This window comes from Cariama cristata, unplaced genomic scaffold (assembly GCF_000690535.1).
Source record: "Cariama cristata isolate BGI_N322 unplaced genomic scaffold, ASM69053v1 scaffold33563, whole genome shotgun sequence".
NCBI classification, from domain to species: Eukaryota; Metazoa; Chordata; class Aves; order Cariamiformes; family Cariamidae; genus Cariama; species Cariama cristata.
Window position 1 is genome coordinate 1 of NW_009610693.1, and position 19,042 is coordinate 19,042.

Consider the following 19,042-nt stretch of genomic DNA (forward strand, 5'->3'; position numbering starts at 1 on the left):
GACCAGCACCACCCATCTTGGGCAGCCCTGCGAGCACAAAGGGTTAAAATTTACCCCTGGAGATATTTTGGGGCCCCAAGGAACTACACCCAGGGCGAGCTCACCCATCTGCTGCATCCGTAGCCCCGTATCCCACCTCCGCTAAGACCTGAGCACCAGCAGCTTCCATCATCCAGGGGCAGCACCCATGGGACGAGCTAAAAAGGATGCGTTCTTCAAGAAAACCTTTAGAGCTGGGCTGATCTGGCCATTGCGCAGGGCTTATCATTTAGCCCTCCAAAAGGCTGCAAGAACAAAAGATTAACCTTCGGACCGCACATTTCTGGGAGCGGGGACCAATCTATCCGACAACTATAAACTTTCCTTAAAGGCTAAGTAAGAAAAGCTCATTAAAGCAGTTGATGCAGTGATGAATTTCATCACTTACAAAGCCTTCTCTAGAGATTTGCATTGCTTCTGCTAGTGCTGTACCTGGCTTGCAGATAAATACTCCTGAATTTTTTAATGCACCGAAAGTATGTTAAAAACCAACCCCTTAAATCTGCAGCACAAGTAGTTATTTAAAAAAAAGAAAAAAACACCTGAAGGCCGCTCCTGACATCGTGGAGGATGCTTTGCTTATTCATGCAACACTTGGACGGCAACGTCTCGAGCGAGAAACTGCTCGATTTCTTCTTGCGACATTATTGCAGAGGCAGGAGCTGCTGCCACCGCTTCGGCCGGCGCTGGGCTCCGGCAGCTCAGGTTTGAGAAAGGGCTGAACCAGCCCACGGAGAAGGCACCGCCGAACGCCAGCTTCATTCCTTCCCAGCCGCTGATCTGCTCCCAGGTCGGCTTCTGATTTTTAAGACGCTCGATACCCTGCAAGAAGAGAAGAGGTTTGGGTCATCTCCCATCTATAGCAGGTCCTTGGGCACCAACCGCTGTAGCGCCTGGAAAACTGCCCACCCATGGCCAAGATGTTACCCAAGTTTTAGTTAACAATGAAGACAGATGTCCTGCGTTACTGAGAGTTTCATCCCCAAATTTAACAACAAAACCCATAAACCAAGGCCAAATTCATGGACAATCTGAATCTCGATGACTTATTTCAGCGTCAGGGGCTATTGATATTTATGGTGAAGAGATGGCTTCTTAAAAGCCATCCCTTTTGGAAACATGGACCTCTTCTCCCGTTGCTTTCTGAATCCCTCCGAGGAGTAACAAAACGCAGTTAGAACTTAAAATTTCACCCTATTTGGGCAATACAATTCGCACAATAGTGCGGATGCAGGCAAAATACTGCAACTTTTTTCCAGTGATCAGGAATTTACCACAGCCATATCTAGGCTCGTCACGAGAAGCTGACATACGAGCAAGCTTACTCTGTGCCAATTAAGAGCACATATTTAAGAAGACAATTTCCATGTAACACACTGTCCAAGACAAATCACAATGCAAGCCCGATACCCGCTGGGAGGCGAGGGAATCTGTACAGGTGGAAGCGGAGGCTTCAAAATGGGACCGGAGCCTTGGTCAGTCAATACTCGGAGTCATTCTCCCTCCAAGAACATCACTTTTAGTAACGCAAACATTTTGATTGTATTTAAATAACAGATCCATCAAATTTGGGCAGCAACATTTTTTTTCTGGTAGTCTTCTCCATGTAGAAATAAGGAACTAAGAATTTTTATTTTTTTTTTTTAAGGCTACCGCTATATGAAATAGGGCACAGGTTTTTTATGTCCGTAAGAGAGGAGTCAGATCTACAGCTGCGTACGACACGTTCGTGATGAAATACAAGTGACCACATAGAAACTCTGTTCTTAGAGAAGCAAGAATATTGGATCCAAGTTCTGAGACACTCAAGGAAAGGAAAAACGAAGAAATTCAGTTAAAAACATTTAAAAGCGCAATTTTAGAAGAGCCAGACAAAAAAGACACTTGCACGGTCTAATCCTGCAGATTTTCCCGAACGACCCACAAAACATTTCAAAGCTTTGCAGGGAGGGAAGCGAATACACGCAACAGCTTAGCGGCACCACAGCTGCACTCACGGCACGCCTTATAAATAGCACGGCAGTTTGATACAGCAGCAGCTCGGCTTTGCGATAACGCTGAGTCAGCACGAGCGGGCCCGGGAGGAAACACACCATAAACCAAGGAATTACGTGCAAAGCTTTTCTGAGCTTCATTCATGCCCCGCTTCTCGGGCTGACTGGGGAGAAATCCAGCGGTGCATTTGCAGAAAGAAACGACGCAATACCAAAACTGAAGTCTCCAGGGTTCCAATTTCGGGAAGAATCCAAGCCCTGAAGGACAAACGTGCATCTCGCAACGCTAAGCACAGGCACGCGTCCCTTCGCTCTGCTCCCAAGCTTGCAAACGCGCGGTTTCTGCTGTTCCAGGGAAAATCCCTTGCGGCCTCTGGCCCCTCGGGATGTGACTGCCGGTGCTGCCGCGGGCAGTGCCGGTCCTCACCTCCCCGCGGGGCGAGCCGGGAGAGGAGCAGCGTTCGGGCACGGCAGAGCCTCGGCAAAGCCCTTCAGCACTACCATGTGCTTCTCCTCCAGGATACTCCGGTTCCACTCCGGTTCCGATACTGCGGCTGTGCGACCAGGAGGGAGACGCTTTTCAAAGCGGAGGACGACCTTTGGTTGTTGGCTGTTCCTTAGCAAACTGCAGAGGTTTCTACCGTGTTAGTAACAAACCGACGCCGTGGCTGCTGCATTTATTGCGTGAGTATCTAGAGAGAAGGGCAGACAGAGGAAGCGTTGCTATCAGAAATCAGGATTACGGCAGCCTTTCCCGACGGCAGCTCCTCGCACTCAATTCAGCTTGGAGCACCACGCAGCTTTTCAAAAGAGAAGGAGCCCGCCTCTGATGGACTTCATCCTTCCATTTCTCTTGGCCAAGCTAAAGCAGAACCAGCACCTGAAATCGGGTAGTCCTGCCTGAAAAAACACTCTCCATGAGCAAATAAGTATTAATACCGACCCACGTTTAGCACCATTTGAATTGCATCAAATTGCACCGAGTGCAAGCAAAACTGAGGACCCCTGGTTACTGAGACACACACGGGACAGGCGTCGATGGACATTTCTGCAAGCTGTGATGATGCCTCATTTAAAACAAGAACAGTTCAACTGAAAATATCAATGCCATACAATGCAGTTTAACAATTTGCATTTGTTTGAAACAAGAAAAAATTAGTAGTTACACATTTTTTTCACAATGGTCAAAATGCCAGAATAACGTAACCAGACTTCCTCCAAAATGCAGTGAATAACGGTAATGAAAATAAACCAAACCTGGAACGTGGACCAGTGGAATTTACAATCAAAACAACTTTTAAAGCAATGAACTGTACAGAGAGAGGCATGCACGCGTTAATTGCCCAGGTGACTAATGCCTCTCCCCCCAGTACATCTGACTTTGTGTCGAGACAGCTTTAGGGCCGGACTCTCCACCGGTTCCACCTGCACATCTCTCACCGGCTGAACACCTCTGGCCAAAGATCCAGCCCTTAACTATTCAGCTGGGAGCATTCTCCGAAAAACACCATCGCAAAATCGGAGTTACGCACGCATTTACAACAGCTCTCCACCATCAGCAGGATCAGCACTATAAAAACAAAACCTGAACTTTTCTTCCTTAAGGCAATGTGTTTGCAAAGGCTCCGTTTCCCTCGCAGAACCTCCCCGCGAGGCAGGGGTGCAGCCTGCAGCAGATCCCACCGGACACCCACTGACCCGACCCTGAGCAACCAGGGCTGCAGAAACAGCCCGCGTACGCAGCGGAGCAGTTACTAACAGCCTCATCCAAGTGGTCAAATAAAACCACTGAGTAACAGATCAGTATATTACCGATTAACTCATTTTTAAACTTAAATGTTGAACACTCAGTTAATTAACCTTTATATGCTTCTGCCTGCGTGCATACAGAAGTGAAAGTTCAGAAAACCATTACAGATTTTTCCCAATGTTTGAAGTGAAGAAAGAAAGGACAGCAAACAAGTTTTTGGAAAAGTTTTATTGCATTTGTTTTCCATATGGAAGCATTGACAGATTGAAAAGATGCAGCATTCACATTACTTCCAAAATGAGACAACCATTAAATTTCTCCTTCCCTGATTTCTCTCCCTTCCTTCATGGCTTTGAAGCAGTCTAAACAGGTCATTTTTCCAAAAAAATACCATTTTATTTTAAACCAAGGAAAGAAAAGATTCCTTGGAGGTCATGGACACAGCTGATTTCTATTTTTCCTTTGTTTGCAATTCTTTTGATGAGCCCACGGGAGTCATGATCCAAAAATATAATAAAATTCCTGCCTGAACAGAAGATGTCAGTTGTAGTTATGAATGGTTTAGCTCTACTTGTTTTTGGAATGCCTTCTGTCCCTCCTACTTTCATCACCACACAGTTCATAACAGCATGCATGCTCCTTACCATAAATATTTCCCAATTTGAAACACTTACACATATGTGTGCGTGTGTTTACACACATACACACGTACGCCTAAATAGGAGAAAAGATTTACAAAGCTGTAAAGCAGGGCAATGCTAAGAACACAGAATCAATCACCCTGGGACACCTATACATCCCGCCAATATTAGTCTTTATAGTAATCTGGGCATTCATGTCAGTTTTTCACGTTACCACTCTTTAGCAGGCATTGCTCTACCCAAGTCATTTACCAAGACAAACACACACAAACAGAATGATTCTGCTATTCTAAACAGCTGAAAATTAGATCTTTTTCTTTCCTGCAAGTGTAAGGCATTTAATTATCCATAAAGTCCTCTAAATCTGCCACAATTATCTTAAGAGGGCAACCATTTTCTGCACACAAGGGAGGGAACAGACAAAATAATGCCAGAAAGATGGAAACAGTTCTGTGGCTGGAAGGAAAAAGGAGGCTGGGGTAAGAACTGGCGTTGGCAACGTTTGTTTTAAGTACTTTAACTGTATGCGATCACCAGGTCAACTGGCTCTCTTGCTGTGTCACGTTCTTGTCTTGCACCTTTTGGTAAGTGAAGTGTCTGCTTCCTCGTTCAAGTTCACTTACAAAAGAGCAATGTGCTCCTTCAGGAAGTCCAGAGGTGTCTGTGTAGGGCTGTTGGCACTCACATGTCTTCCACAGAGCTCACCACACTCAGGAGACAGCATGAGAATCTACTCAGAAGAGGGGGGTCACAACAGAGAAAGAGGATCCCCTTCACATTAGTTACGCCATACAGAAAGCAGAGAGAAACAAAGGCCAGTAAAGTTAACAAGATTAAAAAAAAAAAGACAGAAAAAGAAAAAAAAAAAAAAAAAAAAAAAAGAAAAGCAGCAGCAGTTTCAGCCAGAGATACAGAATCATCTAAAATTGTGGAATACAGGGCTTTTTTTTCTCTGCAATTATCAGCCATTCAATAGACATAAAAAAAGTTTGCTTTGCTTTTTGTTTTAAACATTCATGGAAAATTTGTAACAGTAGTGCTGTAATATGTTTCTATTTTAGCGGAAATGCTGGTCAAGAATTCCTCAGACCACATACTGGTACGGGTCTGCTTTTCCTTGGTCTGGTGTCGCGAATGGGCTAAGCCATGCTATAGAGAACGGATGGCCAAATACTGCTTTCATGTTCATCCATTTTGTTTTTTTAGCCCATCTTCTCTCTTCCTTTTTCAACTGTTCTATTCCCTGAAAACAGAAATATCACATTTTCAGTCAAACACTCAGATTTTGTAGTTCTGGATTTGGGGGAAGGTCTACTCTCAGTTACTCCTTATCCAAAGGATGGAGTGATGGAGTAAGAAAATAAAAATGCATCTATACTGCCTTTCCTTTTCTCCTCATTGTTTTATACTAAAAAAATATTAAGGATAGAAAGTATTCCTTGGAAATAAAATTACTTTCATTTTGTTCAGGCCTAGATATTTCATAAACCTTTTAAGACCTGCTGTCCAATTGCCTCTGATGTCAATTAAAAAAACCCCATCACCTAAAATCAAACAAAAACTATGTGCTTTAATGGCTGAAAGCACTATGTGCTAACCAGACAGAAAGGTTTTAGAGGAAACCATTGTAAGCTTGCAGACAAAAAAAAAAACAAACCACAACACCAAACCCACAAACCCAAAGATAACCTCTATAATGCTCCCAGATTCACCAAGCAAGTTCAGGAAGTGCCCATGGCTCAGTGTAGCCGAGTCTACCTGGTGCCTCTTCATCTTTCAGTGGAATCACTGCTAAAACATGCACGGGCTAACAGCAGGGAAAAGGAGTTAAATAAGATACCGATTCGAGAGAAATCATTGGCATTGTTTAGTAAAGGTTAGAGAGAGAACAAAAATAAGCCATCAAGCAATCAGCTGAAACATTCACTAGTCAATCATTAAAAAAATAAAATTATCTGTATTGTGTCTAAAGCCACAAAGTGAATTTGGTCTTTCAGGAAAGCTACGCCTGGCTGCCAGAGAAGCAAAATGAACAAGTGCAGCCACTGGAGAGCATTACTCTTCCCCACGCAGCAGCAGCAGCAGGCAGATCACTCTGTTCTTTAACTTCGGATCTTTTGCAAGGTAAGCTTCTCCTGACCTACATGTCTCTCCCGTGCCACGGATTAATGCAGTGTAATATGTCTGTCTGTCTCAAATCACGGATTCTGGGAGCTCTGCAGAACACAACATGGGTCAACTGCCAGGGTTGTGCTGCTCCCCGGTAAGAGTCACCTCTAGAGACAACAGCAAAATAGTAGGGTTCTGGGTCCCTTCAGGCAGAAAGGAACCATCCCGGTGGGACAGCGTACACAAGATGGGGAATGAGGTCTCCCAGTGATTGGAAGAGGAAGGTGAGAAAGGACAAGACACAGCCCTGTGTCTAAAATGTGAAGTAAAACACTGCAAGCGACCACACCAGGAAGAATTTCACCTGGAAATATTCCTCTGCTCAGAACAGACTGCTTGCCAGACATAGCTAGCTCAATGCTAGCAAATCAACAATGAGATGTTCCACAGAGCAAAATCCTTACTGGTACATATTAAAAAAGAAAACAAAAATGAAAATCCACAACCCAACAGGGGGAGATCATATTACATTTTTTTATTTTAGACTGGGGAATTGTTCCTTTAACATCTATGAGTTCCCAGAATTTGAGGGGAAAGGAAAATTGAGGGGCTTATTTGAGTGCCCAGTTGTAGGAAGCAGCTTCTAAAAATTCTTGACAGGTTTCAAAGATTTAGAAATTCAGACAATGATTTCACAGGCAGCATTGCTAATTTACACACTTATTGATAAACCCAAGCTCGGCAGGATCTTGTTGTTCTGTACGACACTGTGCTTCTTTCTAGGGCTCTCCCCAGCAGAAAGAACAGCTGAAGTCTTCCTCTGAACACAGAAGAGCCACAGTGTGAACATCAGCCTCTTGCAGCAGCCAAGCATTAAAAAGAGCACTGCAAAAGTGACTCAGGAGCGATGGGCTCTTACAGTCTACAATGCCAGTCATAGCTCTCCAACGGCAGCAAAAATACCTGTTCTAGCTTCACCTGGCCATGGGCAAACAAGTGAAGGGGAAGGAAAACTGAAGGAGGTAGGGGAAGAAATAAGAGTTGTCACTCTTTTAAGACCATCACTTCTCTTCAACCACTCCAATCAATTCGGGTATCTGAGCATGCTTGGTGAAGGCATTCACAAGTGTGGGAACATCCCCAGGAGTCACCAGCTCCATCTTTACCAAAGTGGGCAAATGCAGGGATGTACGTCGGACTGCAACACTCCTACGTAACCCCTACTATGCCATCTTTGAACTGGGGACGATACGGTGACTTTGCAGCAGACTGTACCCAGTAGGTTTCCATGAGCCTACTCCACTCCCTTTTCTTTTTCCCTCTGGCAAGAGTTTTTGAACTGTTTAACAAGCAGCTAAAACTGGAAATCTTCTAGACTAAAAGAAGCGTGTGTGTGTATATCTCCCTTCCCCACCTACTCATCTTGGCTTTCCAGCTCATAAAGCTGTAAATAGTGACACCAGGGGACACACAGCTGAATTTCAGACAATACCAATGTAAAAGCACTTCATTAAAGGAAAAACGTTCTCAAATTCACAGGGGCAAATACTCTCTGCAGAGTAATCCCCATTACCAATGCCTACCTGATCAGCGGTACTGTCAACACAGCACCCCAGCCAATGCATAGGTGTACACTACTTCTCACAGTAACCTTCAGAGAGCACAATCCAGCACTGTGCTGGCTCAGTTTATTACATTATTATTATTCCTCAAAGGGTACACATATATGAATTCCCCGTGCAATGAGGTAAAACCCTGTAACCCTTCACTGCTTCTACAAACGGTGAGAAACAGGATAAAGGAGAGAGTGTGTGAGACACCCACCGTTTCATCAGTGCAGATGGAGTGTACTTGGGTCCCAAACATAACCGAGGTGAAGATGAGAAATAGGAGAGCCTCAAAACACAAGAGGATGAGAAGAATCACTGTAGTTGGTGGAGAGAAGGAACTGCATTCTGTGAAGACAAAACAATGGAGTTGGAAAGGGAGTCTTCCACACTCAAACTGTCAAAATAAATTATATGATCACCATTCTCAAAAAGGTGCACAGGGAAGATCTGACATTCTTGAGGATATTCAACAACGAAACAATCACTCCTGCAAATTTAAAAAAACAGTCTAAGAAACTCCCCCCCCGCCCCACAACACTTCAAGAATGCAACTTTTTCACCTAGGTGCTTCCCCAGCACAATGGCTAGAACTCCACTCCATTTCACCTGTAGCTTCTCTCTTAAATCTTAATCTTAATGGATTTTCCACAGTGATAAAGTCTATTAGAAATCTCAAGCTGGTGGTCAGGACACAAGGATAATTATTTCTGTAGCTCCAACATAAAACCAGAGTATGCTTCCTTTCATAACTGCTCTAAGTCATAACCTAAAGAAGGGCAGATTAAGCCAAATCCTTATTTTTCTTCACACTCTATAGTGCAAACTCAAGCAAGACCTAAAAAAATCTGAGAAAGTAACTATAAAAGAGGAGTAGAAGAAAGGAAGAGGAAGGAAAATGTTATAGGGAAAAAATCATAGTGTTGAGTTCAAGGCTGTAAATGTCAGAACACCTCCAGATTTTTCTGAAATCCAAGAATGAGTATCACCAAAAACACCCCTATTTTTCTCATGAGATATTAAGCTTTAACAGAAGCACCACAATCAGGGGCTAACACAATCAGCACAAATCCAAGGCAGCTGGAATCACAGATCCATCTCTCTAACAGCTCTGTTCTGCCACCTAATCCTGGGACAAGTGGGAAGGTGCTTCCCCCCACAGATGCAGGCTCTGAGAAAGTGGACAAACTCTCTCTTTGGATGTATCCTTCCTCTATGGCCCTGGCCACTGTAGTCAAATCCAGATGTTCTCGGTGATAGCTGGCAGCTGTTTTACAAAGCTGTTTGAACTGCAGAACAACATTGTCAAATTCAGTTAATATGTGTAAACGTACCTATCCTCTGCAGCATTATAAACTAAAACCGGTTGTTATATTGAATGACACAACTGAAATTCCAAGAAAAACAAAGCTAATGCTCTTCCAAAAAAATCCACAGGCAGCACATACATGTGCACACACACATTCTTTGACAGCTTGCTGTTTGACTCGGCATTACCTAGAGGATTTTCTATATCCATTTGTGTTTTTAAAAACACATCTCAACTGGCTTTGTGAAAATTTACTCACTGGCTGCTCCAAAGTGAGGGCTGGGGTTTTTTGTTTGTCTGTTTGTGTTGGGATGGTTTTTTTTTTTTGTAGAAAGGAACTGTTTGTTCTTGTGAGGGTGGATTTTTGGATCTGAGTTAGCATGTTTTCCTGGCAGTCTTGCAAGAATGATTCAGGTTACCCTTTTAAAAAGCATACACATTCTTCTTATCTGTGTTGGCATTCAGGAAATTAGTGTTGTGTTCACATCAACAGTAGACTATTGCACACATACTCTCTAGGTGTCTTTACATCTCAGCTTCTCCCTAGGCAGTATGAGGCTTAAGTTGAAACATGGCTTTTCAGGACAGAGATCCCAGTAGGTCAGAAAGAGTTATGAAGTTCTAAGATTGATCATTAAAAAAAAATAAATAGAGATAGCATAACAGAGCCCTGATAGTATTCTTCTGAAACCCACGTAAAAGGGGTTGCCTTACAAGCAAACTACATTATAAGGTCTTATTCATAGCCTAATCTAGTATCTTATTGAGGTGTTTTGTTAGTACTCACTTGTCCAGTCTTCTTCAAAGCAATACAAGAAGTGAAATCCCACCATGATTAGAGCATGCAGGGAAATCAGTGCTATATACATCTGAAAAACAAAGGATGTAATATAGGTATCAGGTCAGTTTAAAGACCAAAATGCTAAAATCTTCCAAACACTTTAAATAAAGCAAAGTGTTAAGATTTCAAAAAACCCAAGCTACAAACCACCCCAAAACCCACCAAGCCCTGCCATCCCCCCTAAACAAGCAAATGCCAAGACTACACGGACTGATCCTGGCCTTACTACCAGCTCTGAGCGAACTGGAGGCAGATCACTTCATTCAAAGCCAGCTGGACGCAAAGTCCAGGCTCCCGCGCCCCAGCGCAGCCTTCCACGCAGCTTGCTGTCCTGGTCTCTGCCGAGTCCAGCGCAGCCCTCAGAGAGCAGCAACACTCTGACAGCGAGGTAGCACGTTGTCAAAGCTTACATCCTTGCTCCTGAGAGCACTACAGTTTCCCAGAGAAACAACAGCTAATTTGTTTTAACCACAAAATGCACTTTATCTATTTTCCAGCATGAGTTTCAGAAGAATGATATGATTATTTTTTTTTTAATAAGTATTTTTCCCTGAGGCAGACACCGGCATGGAAAGTTTCTCTCAAGCTTTTATACTTTGTACTTAACCCTTTTTGTTTTAAATTAGGTCTTAGCTTTGTAACAAAAAGCTTTAAACTATAGGCAATGCTACACATACGCTACCCTTTATCAAGACAGGGCTAAAAAGATGACTCTCCTGAACCTACAGACTCTGGACAAAGGTTGGCAGACATTAGAAGTGAGGGAGACTTTTTTACAAGAAACCCCTGTGGAAGCAGTAAAAGGTGATAGGATTGTATTTTGGTTTTCCTTGCAAGTTGAGTGTGCTGCTGTTCTTTCACGTCAAAAAGAATAACAAAGAACAAAACCAGCAACCCTTATTTTGTTTCTCTCAACTACATTAAGTGTTTAATGCGGCTTGCTTGAGAGTAGATGCCAGTTTTAACAGAAACAGAAATCCTTCTGATAGGATTAAAACACCTAGTTCACTCCTCATGGTGAAAAAAACCTTGCTCAAGGGGAACAAAGGGATTTGTTTTGTTCTGTAATCCACATCCTAACAATCCACACCATAGAACAGTAAGCTTTTCCATTTAACTGAAAATCTCCCCTCCTTGTTACTTGGTAATATGAGACCATTCTTCCTCCAACCTACAGATGTCTCAAAAGATTTATTAATAAAACAAGAGCACCACTGAAACTCAGCCTTGTAATATTCATGCTACTCCCACGGGATATTTGCAGCTCACTCTGATGAAACAGATTTTAACCCTTCCAGAAATGTATAGTATTCAAGTCTGCACTCCTGTTTTCTTACTCGGGAGGCCACAGGCTTAGTACAGAAAGTCAAACAACTCCTTGGAAACCACTTGCAAGGAAAAGGCGGATAATTTTTGCCAAAGGGGATGCAGATTTCCCACTCCTCACTTAAGATGTGGCAACAGCTCTCATTATATGATTCCACACAGGTACTCATACAACTACAACATTTAGGAACCCTACACGTGGCCTAGGACCCTACCAGCCGCAGTACAGTGTAAAAGGATGGCCCCCACCTCAAAGAGCTCAACGCCACAGTAACTACTCGCATTACGTGTACACTCGCAAAACCCTGGGGAATACTTTCTGTGATGCCTTCTTCCCTTGTTGTCTTGTGTGTGTTCCCTAATTAGTGAAACAAAAGTCTGCAACAGTTCCCTGTAAAGTTCTTCTGAAACTGGAAAGAGAAAGCCAGCCTTTGGAGTGGCTTCACAGACTACACACGGCATTTCAGCGGTGCCCGCTGGACAACCTCAAACACCACTTGCAAAATACTTACTGTAAACAGTACAAAGTACTTCTGGTTATTCTCTCCTACACAGTTATTGACCCACGGGCAGTGATGGTCCATTTTCCGAATACACCTCTTGCATACACTGAAAGAATACAGGTCTTTATTTATGGCACTTTTCATTCCAGGAACATAAGATTTCACAGGGGTTTGGGTGACACAAAAATTAAAGGAAAGAATCAGATGTGAAATCTGAACCTAAAAAAATTTACATTTATATTTGCGGTTTGCTCACTTGACTATGTCTGTTCAAAATGAACCATACAATACCAAACCACCATTGTACAAAATTAATGCCAAGTAAGACACCTTAGTGTAATATTCAAGTCAGTGGTTCTGCCAAAATATGCTTTGAACAATACATTCAGGCAGATGGAAAAAAATCTGTGATTTAGTGTAGTTTTAACCTACTTGGACTATGAAAATGTCCACAGATTAAAACCAAACAAAAAACAGAAAGATACGAAAAGCAGTAACAAATAAATACATTTTTCAGAGTTGCTAATAACAGACTAAGGTTTGTTTACCAACATAAGCTGGTAGCAGGAATTTGCAAAAAAGAAAATTAAATAAAGCACTAGAAAAGATTCTCGACATCAAGGTAAGCCACATACTAGCATAAACCAGCTGCGGCAGTCAGTCAGGAAGACAGTACCACAATATACATTCAAAGTAAAATGAGACGTTAAAGCACTTCACAAAACCAGACTAATAAAATCAAAATCCAAATTCTTGCCAGCATGCACACTGTGGCTAGAAGGCAAATAATTAAAAGATCATTACTTTTGTCTGAACATCATTCTCGTGCTTAGTCAGTAACCGCTTCAACTCACATAATAAAGGAAGTCTTTTTCTCTGCCGCTTTCTCATATGATAGGAGAGGAAAGGCAGCCTCCTGATACCACATTGCACCAACAAGCACAGAAATCAAATATGAAAACACACAAAACCCCAAAACAAACAAACAATAGACCCAGAAAGGAAACAGCCATTCCAGAACAATTGTGGTAGCACTGAAAGGGAAAGGATCGAGGGCTAATTTTATTTTTCTTCTTGTAACAAAAGATATTTCGACCTTATTATAAACAATAAACTTCAACACCCAAATGCTTAAGGGAAACTGAAACAAAAACACAAACACATCCTTATGAGGACCTATGAATAAATAATAGACAACCCCTCCATCAGAACAGCCTTGCAGTCCCTCTCCCTGGCCGGAGGGGGTAATTCCCAAGGATATATGCCATGCCTGAGAACCAGCGGAGCCGCTACAGCCCTGACCCTAAGGGGAAGGTTGGCCAGGAGCTGCTTCTCCACAGGCAGAGCCCGGGTACCCTCTTCCCTGCCAGCCCCAGGTGCAGTGGGAAACAGGAAAAGCCGTGTTTTGCTAGAACAAGCAGCTTGAAATGATTTTTTGAGCTACATGGGGACTAAAATCAGCTGGCACAGTAAAAACATCTGCCAGATAACGTCATACTTCATATCAATCACTGGTTTAAAAAACAAAAAGGCGGGGGGCAGGCGAGGCAGGTGGTGTAAGGCAGGAGGATGTCTCCCTTGATCTCATTTACTGGGTGCAGATGCACACGCACTTCCCTTGGGCTCTGGATCAGGGAAGTACCCAAGCAACCCCACCAACGGTTCCCAGGGCCTGGGACAGCCCAAAGCAGCTAAGCCAAAGACCACCTCCACGGAAGAGGTAGCTAAAGCTGAGAGGAGAGGTTTTATTCTGTGCATACGTACCAACAGCAGTTGGATGACAGGCAGAACATGAAACTAGCTGGTCGAAAAGGAAACGCAGAAACTAAGGCTGAAAACTATAGGCAGCAGGGATTGCCCATACTCAGACACTCCCCCAGACTCAACCCCTCAGCTTCCAAATGCTGGGCCTGGAGGACTCGCATATGAACCAGAAAGCACCCTGGTCCCTCAGGCATATAGCCAGCATTATCTCCTGCTGATGCATATGCACAACCTTGATGTGTGAAAGTCCAGTAAATCCCCTTACCCCACAAAAAAATGTTTGACTGAAGATTCTCAACACCAGCAGTGCTCAGCAGATCAGTTTCCCACATCTTAATGTCTAAAAAGTTATCTTAAAGCATAGAAAAAAGGACCATGGAAACGAGGTTTTGTGTTTAGCCAAAGAGTCTTTTTCATTTACCTATGCTGTGAGTCATCAGCAAGACAGCATTTTAGATGCGAAGTTTCATTCATAATTGAAGAAGTGTCAGAGGGGATTTTACAGTAGCATTAATAAGTGATAGGCATGATCGCATCGCTCCTAACCAACTCCTGATTTTGATTAAAATAACAAACCAACAAAAAGAGAAAAACATTTGCAAACTAAAGCCCTGGAAATAAATATGAAAAATGCAAATAGCAGAACAGTTCAGTACCACATATTCCTCTCCCCATAAGACCCCTGCATGAATCAGCAGTAACCCTGACACGAGCTCTCTCAGAATGTATGGGGTTTTGAGTAGGTAAGGAAGGGACACCAGTGCAAACTCGTTCACGACTTACTGGAAAGCAGGTTCGCTTGCTTTAAAAGCAGAAGAGAATTTTAGGAAGTAGTTATTTTTTTTTTTTAGTACTAAAAAGCTCACTACCAGTTACTCCCTTCAGGGAAGCTTATCCTACCAGAAAAATAAAGGACATGACTGATCAGTAGGCACACTGATCTACCACCACAAAATACAATCCAAAGTCACAGTACTCAATGAAAATGTGGAAGTCTGAACTCTGGAAAAATACACAGTTACCTGAACTTTAGTTTTAACTTAACTATCACTTTGAAATAGAATCTACAGTTAGACAAATGGGTTTGTGAATAAAAACAAAAACAGAAGGGACACTGACCTTTTGAGAGACATTACATTTTATGGACTTCTATGCATTCTGTTATACAACGTCTCTTTTTAAAAAGTCACATTTACACGAAAGTTTATGGAATGTCAATTACAGGTCTGGAGTCAAGGCAGCATTCATTTTAAGTTTCTCACTTCACAAGAAGGGGCCCCAGCCATAGATGAAAACTTGTCAGAAAAGGTCTGAGATTTTTTCAGAGAAGCTTGAACGTGTCTGGCACTATTGGCAACAGAATTTGGATGTCAATCTCTCAGTTTAAGCACTCCAGTCTCAGACTCCAGTAGCAATTGAGATCAAGGCACACTGGATAATTCTCAAGGTCTTGATAAAAGAGCAGTCCTCAGAACAGACTTTACCTGCAGTGATGTGCTCTGTCAGGTTTGATGCTACAACACTTTGGGCACTTGTAAACCACCTGTCCTGGCTTTAGCTGTAAACTCTCAATGAATTCCTTTGTGGCATTACCTTTGGGTACAGCACCCTGCAGAAAAAAACAAACAAACCAGAAGATTAACCTGTGGACATTACGAGTGCTAAGAACAATAGGATGACTTAAAACCATGAGAGGGAAGGGAAGAGAAAGAAATAAAAACTTCCCCAAGATCAATAGCGTTCCAAGAAGAGTAAGAAGATTCACAAAAAGAACCACATACTTCAATATTATTTTGGTGGTTTTTGTTTTTTTAAACATCAGTAAATCCTCACTTAAGCAATTAGTCTTTTGTAATCCTACAGTAACCTTAGAATACTTAAGAATCCTCATCCCTCTCTTCACATCTATCAACAAATTTATCATGTCAATGTTTCATATCACAAACTGGAAACTGCAGATGTTTTATTCCAGTAGAAGCAGCTACTTCTGCAATACCATTGTATACACCAAGGCTGCTGGTAAACACCTCATGTATGTATAGCTATGCTTCCATTGTGTATTTGTTATTTAAATCAGGGTTAACATTCAAACAGTGAACCCTAAGAATCCTCCCACCTGAGTAAGACTAGGTAAAACATTCTTTGCTGTGCATTTTCCGCTTTAAAATACATGTCTTTAAACAGGTAACGTATTGCTGCTGCAGAAGCCTGAGTTCAAGAGTTTCCAGCCTTTCTAGGGCCATAAATTTCCTCAAAAAAACTCCCCCAAAACCAACAAAAAAGGTCATGAAATGTGCTGTATGAAATCGGCGCTGGTACACTGGCACAAATGCACCTCTGTGGACATAAGGTTTTTATACTGAAATAAAAACAGGGATGTAATATTTTAAGAGATTTCTGATGGAACAGTCTCTTTTTAACACACCCATACAACCTCCTAACAGCATTAAACAGGAATAATACACATCAACGAGAGATATAAGGCTTTCTTGAGCAGTCTTTGGGTTTTTCCACAAAAAACCTCCCAACAGGCCTGACCAATTTACAAATTACCAAGACCAATTTCAACAAAATGCTACAACTCACATTCTCTCTCTTTAGCAGGCAGCAAAGCTCAAAACCTTAGGAATGTTTTTAGCAAGGACCCACAAGAAGCAGCTCCTGAAAAGCGTGACACAGGCTACCAATTCTGAAGAATTCAGGTGTTTGTTTATTTATAATAAGAATTCTATTTGTTTGCTCAGCAGTGCTTTCTGTTTCATTCTGATCCTAGATGTGCCCCTTGCTTCCCATGTCCCGGCAGCTTCCTCCATCCCCGACTCACACTGTCTGCCAGATGTTGCTGCATCCCCTCACTTTATCTTCCCTCCTCCATTTCATTTAGCTCATTTCCTCATTAAAAAATAAAACAAAAATCCCACTAGCTCTCACCATCCACACACATAAATCCCATGACACACTAGGAATTAACATATCTTTTCCCAGTTACTCTGCATAGAGATGGTATCTGCTTCTCCAACACTGCTTGCCCAGCCTGCTTCAGAATACAGCTTTTGTTTCAGAAGAGTTCCTGCTAACTCTGCAAAATAATTCCAGTGACCTGAAGGTCCCTAGGCATTAAAGCCACACAGCATACAATAACTAACAACAACAACAACCACCCCTAGGATACAAACTGTATAACAAATCGTTGCAACCCTCTGTTCCTGAGTCCAATGACCAGAAGTTTCAGAGCCTCAACTACCACTTGCAGTTCTGCCCAGCAGCAGTAGCGTGTAATTCATCAGTCTTTACCATAAACGGTGAAATTAGCCCAGATAAAGCCATTTCTGCAGTGCTGTGGGTTCTGGGAGAGCTGGAAACTAAGAAACAGAGTTTACACTGAAGTTTCAATGGCATGTAACAAGGTCTCCAGTAGGAAATTACATTTGGAAGGAGTAATTAGATTATGAGGCACACTGCCATTCGCAACAGCAACAAGAACAACCCAGGAGGAAGGGCCCAGAGGAGTCTAAGCTTGTTTTTCCTCCCACTGACTAGTGGAGATGGGGTTTTGAACGGAATCTACTGTCCAGAGGTTATTAAGCAAAATAAACCATCACAGGCCACTCAGAATAAGCATCATGGTACTAAACTGTATCTTCTCACTAGCTGGAAGATGAGAAAGCAGCAGACCAGATCTCTCACAAAGCAATGCCCTACGGAGACATACAAGGGGGTCTTACAACTCTGACGCTTCCCACTTGCCTAAGAACCATCAGCTCTTCGCATGCTCACGCAGCATTTATTTCAGCATGGTCCAATACATTCAACTAAATCACTAGTATGAGAGATGGTAACACGGCTTTTCAAAACAACGCACGTTCTGCTCCATTCTGCTGAAGCAATACTTGCCAAGGCAGACAACCAAAACCAGCTTTTCCAGCTTTCCTGTTTGTCAAGACACGACAAGCCACAAACATGAGATCTGCCAGTGGGGAGAAAACAGCATCAGAGAGAAACACTCTTCTTCCCAGTGCAAAAAGAGGAGCTGCTCACACCATGGGAATCTAAAGCTGGGTCCTTGACTTTGCATCTGACTTGAGTGGGATGAGAAATTAGCATACCACATCAGCAGCCTCACTCAGCAGGCTGACACACAGAAGTTATTTAAATCTGCCACTCATTCAGCAACGGAGTTACCCAACATCTAGCAGACAAGAAAAACACTGCCTGTTTCTTTCCGAGACGTACAGAGAGAGATATACTTACTGGGTCTGTCAGCATAGCACGAAAATGTGAAGCCAAAGCGAGGAAAGCCAAGGTGTTGAACAGTGTGCCATTGATGACACTATAAACATAATCTCTCGATGGAACTAGCATGACAAGAAGGACTACAAAGTCGGCATAGAACACCAGCATCCAGGTAACGACAGCACATGCAATACCACAGCCATCTCGAATAAACCACATTGTTCCCAGGGAAGCGCGGCTAGGAGGTGGAACACACTTTTCTGGCTGGAGGTATTCAGGTTTCCTTTCAATATCTCTGAAGCGGTGGACTGGAGTAATCATCATAGGCTATTATGTCCATACTTGCGTCTGAAAAAGAGGGAGAAACAGCGTTTACCGCTTTGCAAGACACATAGATCTCTGTTCGTATAATGGCAGGGGGATCACGTGGGAAATTCCAAATTGCAGAAAGTAAGTTGAAAAGGCAAAAAAGGTAAATAAATCAAACACAAAATAATGGATTTAGAAACCAGACTCTTGCACTTATCAGAACACTCCGTACTCAGAACTCTCTAAGTGCTTTTAAGACTTGCTTAATTACACATGAAATCCACCCATGTGCCACCTCCACCCCCTCCAGAGGAAACAACAAGTGTTTTAATGAGGAGAAAGCGATCAGGTAGGTGCCAGCAGGAGCTGCCACAGCAGGAACTGAAGTGAGAACTGGACACTGCCATGTGAGGAAAAAAAGGAAAGACCTAGCACAGCTGGCAGGGTCTCTTTTTGCTGCCTCAGACGTGGGGAAGGGAAGGGTCTCTCCTACAGATACTGAGAAGCTTAGCAAGTGGAAACGCTTTCCTTTCTCCTTATCCATTGACTCAACAGCTTTGGGGGTAAAAGTGCAAAATCAAACCACTGCGAAGTTACGGTGGCAGGAACTGCTGAAG

At 42.8% G+C, this 19,042-nt stretch overlaps 1 protein-coding gene across 3 annotated transcripts; it reads right to left on the bottom strand.

Moving 5' to 3' along the window:
* Positions 1-618: 618 nt before the first annotated feature.
* ZDHHC3 (zinc finger, DHHC-type containing 3) lies at positions 619-18,465 on the bottom strand. Of its 3 annotated transcripts, none has more exons than XM_009697964.1 (6): positions 18,135-18,465; positions 15,368-15,492; positions 12,129-12,225; positions 10,237-10,318; positions 8,358-8,488; positions 619-861 (listed from the first exon to the last, which is right to left on the bottom strand). In XM_009697964.1, exons 1-6 carry the CDS (start codon positions 18,438-18,440, stop codon positions 619-621), a joined length of 984 nt encoding a protein of 327 aa, XP_009696266.1. In that variant the 5' UTR covers positions 18,441-18,465. The 3 variants fall into 3 exon arrangements, 2 of the variants coding, with proteins under 2 accessions (XP_009696266.1, XP_009696267.1); XM_009697965.1 differs by lacking the exon at positions 619-861 and adding an exon at positions 4,890-5,667; XR_696435.1 differs by lacking the exon at positions 619-861 and adding an exon at positions 7,865-7,901 and having other exon boundaries at positions 7,962-8,488.
* Between the last annotated feature and the right edge of the window lie 577 nt (positions 18,466-19,042).